Genomic DNA, 12,789 nt, shown 5'->3' with positions numbered 1-12,789 from the left:
ATACAGTTTTAGGAAGCTCTCCCTCCCTTTCCATTAACCACTTTTACCTCCTCGACCTATATAATCATATCTTTCATCTTTCATCTTCTCCTCATCAGGCATGCTGCTATCAGAGCCTTTCCTCTTATTTGGCCGAGTATTCCTCTGTTGCTGGTGAGAATTCTGTCTTGGTGCTGCAGTTTGGGAATTCATTGCTGGTCTGGGACTATTTGCTTGTGCACGTGTATAATGACCCTAAAAATAATTTGTTATTAATGGACTTAAATGCAAGGTTAATTAGTGTCTTTAAACATGTATTTTTAACATTCGCAATATATGAAAATACTTAGGTAAAAAGATAAATGTATCTACGTGAACTGTGTTGCTGTTCTGGTTGGAACGAGACCGTCGGCGTGAAGTGATGCCAATATTTTCACCTTTCAACAAAGAGTGAACAACATCATCTAGAAAGGTCATCTGAACCATAGAAGGATCAACATTCTGAGGTTCTAACACCTGGTTTATGGGGGAAAAAAAAAAAGAGAAGAGAGAAAATAACAATCCACAGATGTTCAGACAATGCCTAATCTGTATTTTCTGTACCAGCGTTCACCAGTCTATTCTGTGTGCTAAAGACTAATCAGAGAAAAGCCTACTTAATCCTGACAAGCAGAACTGACATATGACACAACAAATGCTGGGAACAGTGTCAAACCAAAGCAAATGTGTCTTTAGATGTCGTTGCAAAAATAACTTTTTTAAAAAGGCAAAAAGTACCCCACCACCCATTCCCTCCCCCTTCACTGACCTGCAAATTTGGGAATTAACAAGCTATTCATAGAATAACTCCTAAGTAGTAATTACAATACATAATTTATAAAATTATTTTAATACACTGTAAATTATACTGCAGATACACATTACAGTACTGCTTTCAACAGAAGCAAAACTATTACAAGAAGAGAACCAAAATGACTGGAAAGAAGAACTCTAGAACTGTTGAGCGTTACTAGTGAGAAATACTTCCTAAAATAGGAAATGCTAAACAGATCTTCAAAGGATATGGTACAAAATGAATAAAATAACATTTGGAGAATATTAATTTGAGCAAATTAAGGGAAAGAATTTATCTGAGTAATAGACTAGTCTTCAATTTTTATTGTCACACATGGTTTTGTCAATCATTTCAAGGCAGATGGGTCATTCCCTCTATTACTGTTGAGTCATTACTCTACTCCCCTGAAATAGAATTCATTACTGCCATTAAAAGTACCAGGATTAACTCCTTTTGTAACATCAAATTGCAAAATAAAGCTAAAACCCACCACAGCAAATACAAATTAGGGCTGCAGTAAATGCTTAATTCAATAAATTGCAGAAAGTGACTATTTCCATTGCTTGGGAAAAGTAACCATTACCGCAGTGCTGAAAGATTTCATTCTTGTGAAAAGAAATTCTCAGCAGAACAGACAGGGAAGACCAGTTCTTCAAACTAGATTGCTTCACTTCAAAGACTTCACTAGTCAAATAGCAACTGCAGAAGAAACTGTAGGACTGGTATTAATCATATCACTGCACAAATACTCAGCTTCAGGAGGATTTAAGATTGTGCTGTAGTTGCAGTGCAGTGATACCCTCAACCTGCTGGAACTGGACCTGCCTGGTGCGTTTCTGACAGCTACCAACAAAAATTGGAACCTCCCAAAGCATAGTTTAGTTGCAGCTTGTTTTCTGAGTATCATCCCTCAACTCACCTGGTCATTCATAACCACCATAGTGCGGGTGAAGAGATCATGGTGAGTGATGATGCCAGTGAACCACTGGGTGGCAGAATCCTGTCTGTACACTCTCACCCTATAACCATTTAAGGAGTACGGACCTTTGGAAGGGGAAGAAATAAAAAAGCCATTGAGGAGTGGAAGAAAAGAAAAAAAAAAAGAAAAAAAAAAGGCATACATGGATTTTCCTGCCTTTTATTTAAGCTTCACAGCAAATATACAGTGCACACGGCATGGACCGCTAACCGCAGATTCAGGAAGACATTTTGAAATGCAAATGGTCCATATAAGTATGCTTTAAGGTTAATTCTGCTAACATTTTCAACATACAATTTTCTTATCTAACTAAATCTTTCTGCAACTGCGATGACACGATGGGAAAATTCCTGCCTACAAAGAGCAACCACAGAAAAGTAATCGGAAAGGCTTGAAAGCGGCAGCAGCAGGTTATACAGAAGCCATTTAACAGGCTAGTCACATGCCCAGCTGCTTGGCTGCCTGAAAGATTTACATCTTGGTGGTTAGGCTCTGCATCTGCCAAGTCTTTCCCATAGGTGACCACAGAGTTTCTCTCCATTACAACAAGCAGAAAGGCAGTGGAATGATCCCGTGCCTGCTATGGCCATAGAACACTCACACACACACACTATGAAGTCTTCAGCTCCTGTTTTCAGATATACCAAATCCAAAGAAATCTGACACTCTGCAAAGCTCAGCTTAATTCGCCTCCAAAAGCCCATAGGGATTGGGAGCTATTATGATACAGCACCTATAGTTTGTTTCAACAAGTAGAAAAAGGCAGTGGAATGATCCTTTGCCTGCTATGGCCACACAGAACACTCAAGCACACATACTGAAGTCTTCAGCTCCTGTTTTCAGATACACCAAATCCAAACAAACCTCACACAGTCTGCAAAGCTCAGTTTAACTCACCTCCAAAAGCCCATGGGGATGGGGAGCTATTATGATACAGTACCTATTTTACAGTTTGCTTCAAGACCCAGAAATCAAGGCTTAACAGTTTTACTCATATTCATTGTCTCACCTGATCGCTGAAACTCTTTAAGTTTCATTGCACTTGGTGTTTATATGGCATTTTGTACGACCAAGCAACACTGCCACCAAGTTCGGTTCCAACCCTGTGGGTTTCCCTACTTCCACAATCAAAGCCCAGGTCCCAGATCAAACAGGAAGGGAGGAAAAACCGGTCAGTGACAACCTACAAACTGCCTGACTGAAGGGATTTAAGACTGCTCAGTTGCTGAACCACACAGACAAGGCCAGAATTCCCCTGTCTTTCCTAAAGATCAGTTTTTCCAAGCCCTGCCCAGTACATTAAGCAAGCTCAAACATCTGCAGCAAACAGGCCAGGGACCTCACAGGTGACAGCTTTCTCTAGTAAAAAGTATCCAGGACCACACAACTGGGTCTGTTATACCCTCTGCATGTGACAGTGTGCTACTGTAAGGACTGTTTTTAATGTCAACAACTGAGAGATCGAGAGAAGTGCAAAAGCGGTAATTATTTAGTAATTTTCAAGTGGTCTCTTGAAATACTTTCTGCATGTGACCATCTCATTTTTAAAACCAGCTGGGAAGAGAAACATCACACCACGGCAGCCTTCTTACCCCCATCCACATCATTCATGGCACAACTGAAACCCTGAGACCTCCTGAAGCCCCTGAGCCACCAGCCTTAGCCCATGCCTGGAGTATGCTTCCAGCAGCACAGAAGTGTGCCAGCACAGGCACTGCCACTCACAAGTACATATGGGCAGAAAAAGAGGAAGAATCTACAAGCTTACGTCCCACATTTCTGGTCTTGGACCAGACAGGGTTCCCACGGGGACACATTTCCTGATGGCTTCTCTCCAACCCTTACTCCATATGCCCCTGAAAAACACCTCCAGCTCAGCTCCCACACTTCTGACTGCCTGACCCATCCACATTCTCTACATCTTGAACTTTTAATGGCTGTCCCAAAGCTCTGCCTTTTGCAGACAGTCTCAGTAAAATTCTGCCTTGTGTCTCTGTGTAAATCTGCCATTCCTACTCTCCTGTCCAAGCTCCTCCTCTCTGGCATCCTACTGCTAACTGCACAATGATTTTCAGTCTTGCATAAGCAGAACCAGCACCTCCCCAGCTTGTCCATTTTAGCATTACCATGACGGCAGGCCACTAGCTTCTAAGTCCTTTCCCCCAGTCTTCTCAGCTTACAAGCTCCATCCTTCTTTCTCCAACAGCTTCCAGCTTCTCCCATACTCCCCTACATTGACCCAGTGCCAATTTCTTTCCTCTTACTCCTTGTTCTAATCTGCGTCCGTCCTTCATCCCAGCTGTTACCCTATCTATTTTTAAGAGTTTATCTACCTTTAAAAACAGTGGGTTGGGTTTTTTTTCTTCCATGCTGATGGGGTGCCAGGAAGGAGGAGAAAGATTAAACTGCAGTCACACGACACAGAGCAGCTCAGCTCCAGCCCAGCCACAAGCAGCCATTACAGGAAAAGCCTGGCTTTGTCTCCAGTCCCTGGCTGAATCACGCCAGCTACACATTGTTCAAACAGCCTGTGCAGTACTATGAGAAAATATGTGCAGGGCTGAAGCACACTCGGTGTTTCAAGAGGATTATTATATATGCAGCCTGAGATTGTAATGACAAAAAAAAATATCTCATCGGAAGAAAGAAATCAAATGTTTTAACTGTTAAAAATCAAAGACACTTCACTATGTTCCTTGAACCAGTTTTATTTGTCCCAAAAGTTTTCAACTTGGCCAAGTTAGGGAGGAGTTTCATTTTTTATTAAACAAGGAACAAACTACTTTCCTGCCAAAGCTACAATCTCTACTGCAGAGCATGCTGCTGTGACTGCCGCCCAAAGAAAAAGTTAGATGAGCCAATTTTTTTCTTTAGTCTCATTCTTGTAAATAATTGGACTGGTTTTGACTAAAATTCTCCCTCCTCAAATTGGCACGTTCCTTTCCAAATATTTGGAAGCAGATTTTAATGCTTCTATCTGACCCTCCTCTTTCTTCAGATAAACAGTGTTTTAACTGCAAGAGTCAAAGCAGAAAATACTAAGTTATGATATGAAGGTTTCAGCATCACAGAAAACAAGGAAAAAGCTGGACACTAAAAATGTTGTAGAAGATGAAGTACGAGAATGTGGTAATAACCTTAACAGATGCATCTGGACAAGGCAGAACCGAAAACGTAGCTTAAATTGCAGGGAACAAGAAAATGGGAATGGAGAAGGTGAAGCAAACCAGAGAAGAGAGAGGGGAGGAGAAAAGGAAGAGAACATGACTAGATTACAGCAGCTAGCACTGTCAGAGGGCTGTCCCTAAGCCACTGGAAGGTTGGTGCCAACGCAAAGTCTGCGTGACCAGGAGCAGATCGGTGCCAGGAGAAGGTAACAGCAGTCTCTGCTGGCTGAGCACCACGCCATGGGGTGCCAAGGCCCTCGAGAGGAAGCACGTGTCTCCTCAGGTCACACATCACATCGGGGAGCAAGTGGATCTAAAGCTTCTCCTTCGATGAGGACAGCTAGCCTTCAAGGACACTGGCAGGAGATTCATCTTATCATCTATGTTACCCTTCACTTGTGCACTTCAAAGCACAGAAACCTCTGAGAACCTCTATGAAGACAAAAATACAGTTCCTGGAACGAAGGGAGGGAGCTGTGTGGCTGATGGGCAGGCAGTCTCATTTAGATGACCATTTCAATACTGCTGGAGCTTTGCTCAACTATTGATTCTGTACCAGTGTACACAAAGGCTTTTACAATGTTTTGCTGTTACTCTAATGAAATACAATAAACAAGCTCAATTTCAGCTTCCTTTTCATACAGCCCTGATTTGATTTTGCATCACCTCTCAATCCAGTTTTGTCTGCAAATTTCATCAACAGACTATTAACTTGTACTGCATCTGACGCTATCAAAAGTAAAATCTAAAATGACTAACACCAACATAACAACTTAATATCTACACAATTCCATGTTCGTTTTTTCAGCATCCTTTTTCTGTGGCCCATAAGAATCACGTCTAGTCAAATGAGAAACTCCACAGAAGAAAAGACAGAAGTATTTTACTCTAAGTTCAGTATTATACTTACCATATTCCTTCTGTCTTCTGATCTTGGTTTTATCAAAGAGACTAGACAGCAAGGAAACCTCAGAGCCATCCTTAAAATATCTGATTATTTACAGCTTCCCTCCTAGTCTTCATTTACAAAATGACTGCTTAAGAATTCTTGTTCTCAAACTGCTTTCCTGGGGATTTTAGCCCAGATCTGCAGAGGTTGGTTTCTGCCTCCTAGTAACAGGAATCCCTCTTCAGAGCTTCCTGAAACTTAATGAATATACTGCAAATGCATACAGCATTTCTATTATCAGCAAGATGGCACCAAAATAATTTCTTCAAATTCATACTAGTTTTCTTGTAACTAGTATCTACAGTGTAAATATTATTGTACACACCTTTTTCTGCAACCTCTCAGCATTAGAATCAAGTCACATATTGTAACTGATTAGAAAGGAACTTTTTATTCAGGAGGAGAGAGCATAGGGTGGGGATCTGAAAGTAGTCAGCTGTGACAGAACTGTGAAGAACTACAAGCACAGACAGGTATCTGAGAAGTTATCACATGTAACAGTAACACTAACAGAGCACAGAACAGTTTTAAACATGCCAAAATGTGTGTGGATGCCATTCATACACACTTATTTTCACAACAAATTTTATAAAATATCTACAGACTAATGATATTCAGCTTTTGCTGTAATCACTAAAACATCAAATAACTTAACAACAGTCTGAAGCAATCATCAACAGCTTCTTACAGTCTTGTTTGCTTGTATTAACAAATACTTCCAAGTTAAAAAATATATTCTCCATTATACCACAAATGCTATGGGATGAGTCCCACACAAGTAATGGCCTTGAACTAGCTAACACAGAATATAAATAACACAATTTCCCACATAATTACCTTGCATAAAAATCTCCTGAACCTTTTGTTCCTTTACCCAGGCTTTTACCTCCTCATGTAACTGCGGGTTATCCCTGAGAACTGGGTTTAGACTGTCTACGTCGTCCTAAAGTAGAGATTAAAAAAAGAACCATATGTTATGTTTACTTGTAACATTTTTGTTTATTTTCCTAGATGTATTTTAAAATACAATATTAAGTAGTTAGATGCTAATTTTACTGATTGCCTACAAATCCCTGTGCTATTTTTAGAAAAAACTTAAAAGCGTAACATAGTGCTAGAAGTTATTTCATGGGAACACAGTATGTCAGATCCCACATGTGGCCAGACTTGTAAGCTATTAATAGGATCACACTTTCATACTGTCTTACTACAAGCTAAAAATGCCCTCTAAAGAGTTAGCTGTTCACAGGTATGCACAAAGAATTGTTTGAATAATTACGAATTTTTTTAAAAAAAATCTGTTTCCCATATCTCCAAAATGTAATACGGACACGTTGAGCATAAACACAGATATCAAATCTACAAATGTAACACATAAGCAGTATTTTAAGAGAAACAAGCATTCTGAGAAAAACACCATTGCTGATTTTCAAATACATTGGCCTTTGTTAATTAAGTAGTTTCAAATAAGACATGTTTTAATTTTTATTACAATCAGTTTCCCTGGAAAAGATTATTTTCCAGTATTTGGTAGGCTATTGCCTGGGAAACTAAGATATATTCAGTGGCACCGTCCTTCTCACAGGAAAACAATTAGGCACAGAGTCTGGTTCGTATCCTTGCAAGCATGGCCTCAGAATCACCATTCCCCTAGACTCCTAGAACACTATTTCTCTATTTCAGAGCAAACTTGCTATTTCCATCTCTGAGGCCAAGAAAGAAAAGCCTGGTGGCTCCTCACGCAGAAGATGGCCTTCCGTGAGCAGCAGCAACATTCATTTATACCAAGAGAACTTCAGACAGCTAAAAAAACGAGTGCAATTCTCCACATACAAAATGCAGAATGTTCTATCGGTACTGCAGCTGAGATCAAGCAATTTCTTTCCTTGATCTCCAACAAGTTCCTTGAAGTTTCACAATTTATTATGAAGAGCTCCAGCCACAGAACACAAAGATACAAGCAACACCCAGTGAATCGTGCATCGCTGCCAGGCCCTCCAGTGACACAAACAATTTATCTCTGTTCATCTGGATGAGATTATTCCTGCTAACCCACTGATGACAGGATATCTATTTTCAATTCAAAATTCGCTTCCTGACACTTGGAGACTTGCTGTGCTCCACTATGGAGAATGCATCAATGCTTTGGCTATTAGAGAAAATTACTCTCTCTATCCTTTATGCTTTTACAAAGGATATGACCTTGGATGGAAGAAATGGTCAAGATGACCATTTTAATACATGTAAATTGGAACAAAGTGAAAGTGAAGGAAGATCAACAGGACCTCTACCACAAGGTTCAAAATACCAACCAGATAAGTATGCTGCTAGCATTACCAGAGGCACAAGAGGGTCATAACTAAAATTTATTATTCAAGGATGGCCTCTCCCAAAGCAGTTTAAAAAAGAGTATTAGCTATTTTGTCTACACATGCAAATCCATTTGTGCAATGATCCTACATACAGAAATACCACCACTGCCAGGGGAACACAGCAGACCCTGGAACTGGAGCAGGGTGATGATCACTCATCTGCCCTCCTTCCCATGCACTCTCTTTCACAGCAGTTGCAAAAGACTCCTGCACCAAAAATTCCCCGACTCAGATCCACCTGCACTGGATCTAAGCAACAGACCAACAACCGCAATACTGAGTTTGGCTGACTTACAAATGTAGTTAATGTGCAGATCTCGTACATCTTGAGTAATCTCTTCAGTCACATCTAAGAAAATTTGAACCTTCATTTTGAGATTATACACATTAAGTACTGTGACATCAAACCTTTTACCCTTAACATTATATTATTTTCATGAGTTCTTCACACAAAGCTTTTGAGTCTCTATGTCACCTTAAGCCACTTTTGATTTGTTTCCTGCAGGCAACACACACTGGTGCTTTTTTTTTTTTAGATTTCACATCCATCCTAGGCATCTTGGCCTTCTTTGAACTCGACACTGAAGATATGTCCATCCTACATATGGTACATTTGAACCTCTATCTCCTATTCAGATGCATGACATCAGCATCTCTGGCTGAGAGTGTTCCATGTGAACACTGAGAAAAGGAGACTGCAAAGTCCATTTTGTATTTATCTCCTTACCTTTGGAGAAAGATGAGCTACAAAAGGCACAACTTAGGTCAAAGATCCATTACACAAACTGCATGCAGGTGTGATTGGGATTATGTGGATGATACCAAAGAGAACCCAGAGTTTCTAAATATACACACAATACACATTTAACATACCAGTCACAGGGTAGGGGGAAGATACTAATAGAGCAAGTTTCTGTAACCCTAAAAATCCTGTTCTTTTGCGTACACGTATCTGTAAAAAAATGTGTGTGCCATGACTTACCTTTTTCCATCTTTAGTCTTTAATCTGAGTATCTAAAACCCAGCAAATTAATTGCATCATGTATTAAACTATAAAGCAGTGGCCTTAACCCCACTGTTTTAGCACACATCACAAACTCTGGCAAAAGCAGGGAGAGGACAACAGGCAAGGGAAAAGCTTACAGTCCGTTCTCTAGTTTAGTACTGAAGACAAGCAGGTGACTCTGCAGTTCCCAGTTCTTTTCCCTCCCCTGTGTTTATATTGATCAAGGAACAACTACTGTCTACCGATTTGAACCTTGGCAATTGTAACCCTCAGTTTTCCTCCTTTTCTTGGTTGATGAGGCATGATTGACAGACTAACCTCCAGAAGATTTAAATGCCCTCCTGCAAGACTTTCATCCAGACTTTTCCCCATTTGAAAGCAGATTTACAAACAAAAGTAAGTATGGTACCCTGTCCTAAACTAGTTTTTCCACAAGTCCCGGAATACCTCCTCCAGAAGGATGTTAATACTGGCTTGAAATCTTGATGCAAATCAGGATGCAAATCAAATAAAGGGGACTGTTATATTCTTCTTCAAATCTACTGTAGGAAGCTCTTTATGTACTTCAAGCGGCAGTGCCCCGTGCTCCACAAATGACTACATGCAACTCTGGGAAAAAGACAAAGGGCCTGTGGGCTAGAAAAACATGGTTGAGATAACCCCTCCTGCCCTCCTGGAAAACAGTCACATGAGGCAATGTGACTACCAGAAGCTTGCCAATCTACGACAATTTTTCACATCTTTGTTGATCCTCTTCCTTCTTTCTAGATCAAAAGAGGAATTCACTTCCGGCGGACTGGACTTTACGCTTAATTATCCAAAGGACTGAGCCAGCTGCATGCCTCTCTGGGTGATCATTCTCACCTGCTGGGGATGTGCTTAACTCCAAGCAAGGCCTGAGAAGAATAGAGAATGAAATTTCCCCCAAGTATCAAAAAGACGCTGTGCTTTTCTAAGTATATCAGTTCTCAATCCTTGTGCAAAACGATAAGAGCAGGTTGAAGCCACAGACCGTACCATCAAGTTAAGATATCACACTTGTCTAACCAGGAAGGAGAATTGTTTTTGTTCAGAGAAGCTTTTTCAGAGAGTTTATTCAGACAAAAATAATTTATCATTCAGAGTCAGAGGCGAACAAGTGCTTAGATCACTTGTCATGTGTCAAAATTCCTTTGAGATCAAACAGGAATTTCAAGATAGTACCCACAGGAAAACTAGTCAAAATCTCAATGAGAAGTCTCCTACCCACTCTCCATCCACAAAAAAAATACTGTCCAAGACACTGAGAGCTGTCCCCAGACGTGCTGAAGCTGCTCATTACCCAAAGGCCATACAAAACGCTCTGAAAGGCTCAAATGACCAGAAGTTCCTTTTGCATTTTGGGCAGCCAGACATGACTGTGGTAGGAAGACCTACGTATTTCCACAGCTACCACAAGACCTGAACTACTGAAGCGACACATTTCCTCACCATTTTAAAATACTCTTCCAAGTCAGAAACTCGAAGGGCAGAAATGAGTTCATCGAGAGATGAAACCCTGGAGCAAAGAGGAACTAAAAACTGGATTCCAGTAGCTGCCCCCGCCCCCATCACACAGCCTGCGTGCTGCTTACAGGAGCTACACACACTGTCAGCTCCCCACTGTCACTGGAGAAGAACTGACAATGTGCACTCCAGGTAAGGCACTCCTAGAAAAACAGTGACTTTTGACATTAAAAAGGCTTCAATCAGAGCCCTGAAGACTACATCTCAACACACATTAGGAACCTGTGAACCCTTATTTGGGAAAGCTTCTTTTGGTTATGGTGTCTCTGCACTTGGCTTCACACATCAAGGACATCTCTCTAATATCAGTAGGAACTCATTTCAGCTAGTGTTTTCCAGAGAAAGACTAAGTAGATTTTGCAGTCCTCGCAAAGGTCAATGCCACATTAGTCCTCACCATCTGTGGCTTAATTAACTATAGCTTCCTCTGGCTGCTTAGAGGTTTTCTGATAATTTGGGACACGAATTAGATGAAAACTAGTACATAACCAACTTGACAGTCCTGTTTACAATGTTTACACAGTATGTGCTGCACGTTGAAATAAGCATTTTGTCAGGACTTTTAATGGTAGAGGGACCACATTTGAATTCAAACAGTGCAAAATGAAAACCTCAGAGAGCAAAGTGTCCTGAACCTTCAGTTTTGTTCCTGTTTCGTAAGTGAATATTAGCTTCTAGAAAATGAGCCCCCCCCAACCCTTATTTTTTCCCTTTTGCAGCAAGTCATTTGTGCCACTGCACTGAACTTCAGCTGCATGGAAATTAGCTATGAGAACTGCAGTGTGAAAAGAAGCCAACACTGCCCTACTGATTGCCACAAGTCTTTAGAGAACAGAACGAAGGCAGCAAAAAGCACCTTTTAAAATCTAAATTGCTGAAAATTTATACCACTCCTCTAACGCCATTTTTAAATTATTTTTGCCCCTAAAAAAAGATGAAATATTGTACCTGCACCCAGCCTCAAACACATTCATGCCAATTTCTACCCCTCATTTGAAAGCAGGCCTGTACAACTCTCTCCTTATTTCCATTTCTTGATAACCAGCAAAATCCTTTTCTTTTTTCTTTCATCTTTCATTGATCGTGTCACCTGACATACGTGATTATATCACTGATCTGTAATCTCTTTCACTGCCTGTAATTTTTAACAAACCTTCGATCTTCACGTTGCCCTGCTTGACATCAGAGAAAAACCACACAAAACGCAGACAGGCAGAATACCAAAGATCATAACAAGAACATCACCTATGAACCGGTGATATCCCTCTGCCCTGCTACCAGGCTTTTTTTCCCAGTGGCAAAAGCATCTGACTAAAAACACAGAAAAACTGGCAGCGACCGACACCCCTGAGGGTATTACCGGGCAGCAGCTGCCACGCAGACCACACCAGAACTCAGGAGGGAAATAACCAAATTTAAATGAGCCTAAACGCAGCTCTCCCGCAGCTTCTTTCCAGACGCGCAGCACGCATAAACCACTGGCAAGCAGCATATTCCCGATTTCTCTGGCAAGTGAAAGGCCACCCCAGCTGCCACGCCGCTGCAGGCGGCGGGCAGGAGGGCAGGGCCGCGGCGCCCGCTCGGGGAACGCGTCCACCCCGGCAGGGCAGCCCCCGGCCCGCCCCACAAGGACAACGCCGCCCGACGACACCGAGGCCGGAAAGCTAGAAAGGCTAGAAAGTTTTTTGGGGAGACTCTAACTTCCCAGTTTACCTTAAACGGCTTTGTCTGAGCTGAGAGAAGCAGCTTAGGCTTACCAGGCGACGCTAGCGCTTTCTATGTAAACCCAACCCACACTTGACCTATTTTCTGCCGTTCTGAGCGCGCAGTCACAATTTACCTCATTCAAACCCGGCAGCTGCTGGGCTACATCTGAACCAGTTAAGTCAAGCTTGAAGGCACAAGCCTGACCCCTAAAGCAGAAACAAAGTCGAGCCGAGGTCAGCCCCGCTTCCAC

The 12,789-nt window shown here is 41.5% G+C and overlaps 1 protein-coding gene across 6 annotated transcripts in view; it reads right to left on the bottom strand.

The window, feature by feature from the left end:
• Window positions 1-12,789, bottom strand: part of JMJD1C (jumonji domain containing 1C) — a 158,330-nt gene that overhangs the window by 33,061 nt on the left and 112,480 nt on the right. For 5 of the 6 annotated variants that reach the window (XM_040072008.2, XM_058421669.1, XM_040072010.2 and 2 more), the window contains 4 exons: window positions 6,747-6,852; window positions 1,734-1,858; window positions 352-495; window positions 48-234 (listed from right to left, as the gene is read on the bottom strand). In XM_040072008.2, coding sequence (XP_039927942.1) covers window positions 48-234; window positions 352-495; window positions 1,734-1,858; window positions 6,747-6,852 — 562 coding nt within the window. The remainder of the gene's footprint in view (window positions 1-47; window positions 235-351; window positions 496-1,733; window positions 1,859-6,746; window positions 6,853-12,789) is intronic. The other variant, XM_040072009.2, reaches the window with a different exon arrangement.

The sequence above is a fragment of the Hirundo rustica genome, chromosome 8 (assembly GCF_015227805.2).
Source record: "Hirundo rustica isolate bHirRus1 chromosome 8, bHirRus1.pri.v3, whole genome shotgun sequence".
In the NCBI taxonomy this organism is placed as follows: domain Eukaryota; kingdom Metazoa; phylum Chordata; class Aves; order Passeriformes; family Hirundinidae; genus Hirundo; species Hirundo rustica.
The sequence above is the reverse complement of the archived record's forward strand: the minus strand, read 5'-3'. Positions and strand labels throughout refer to the sequence as shown.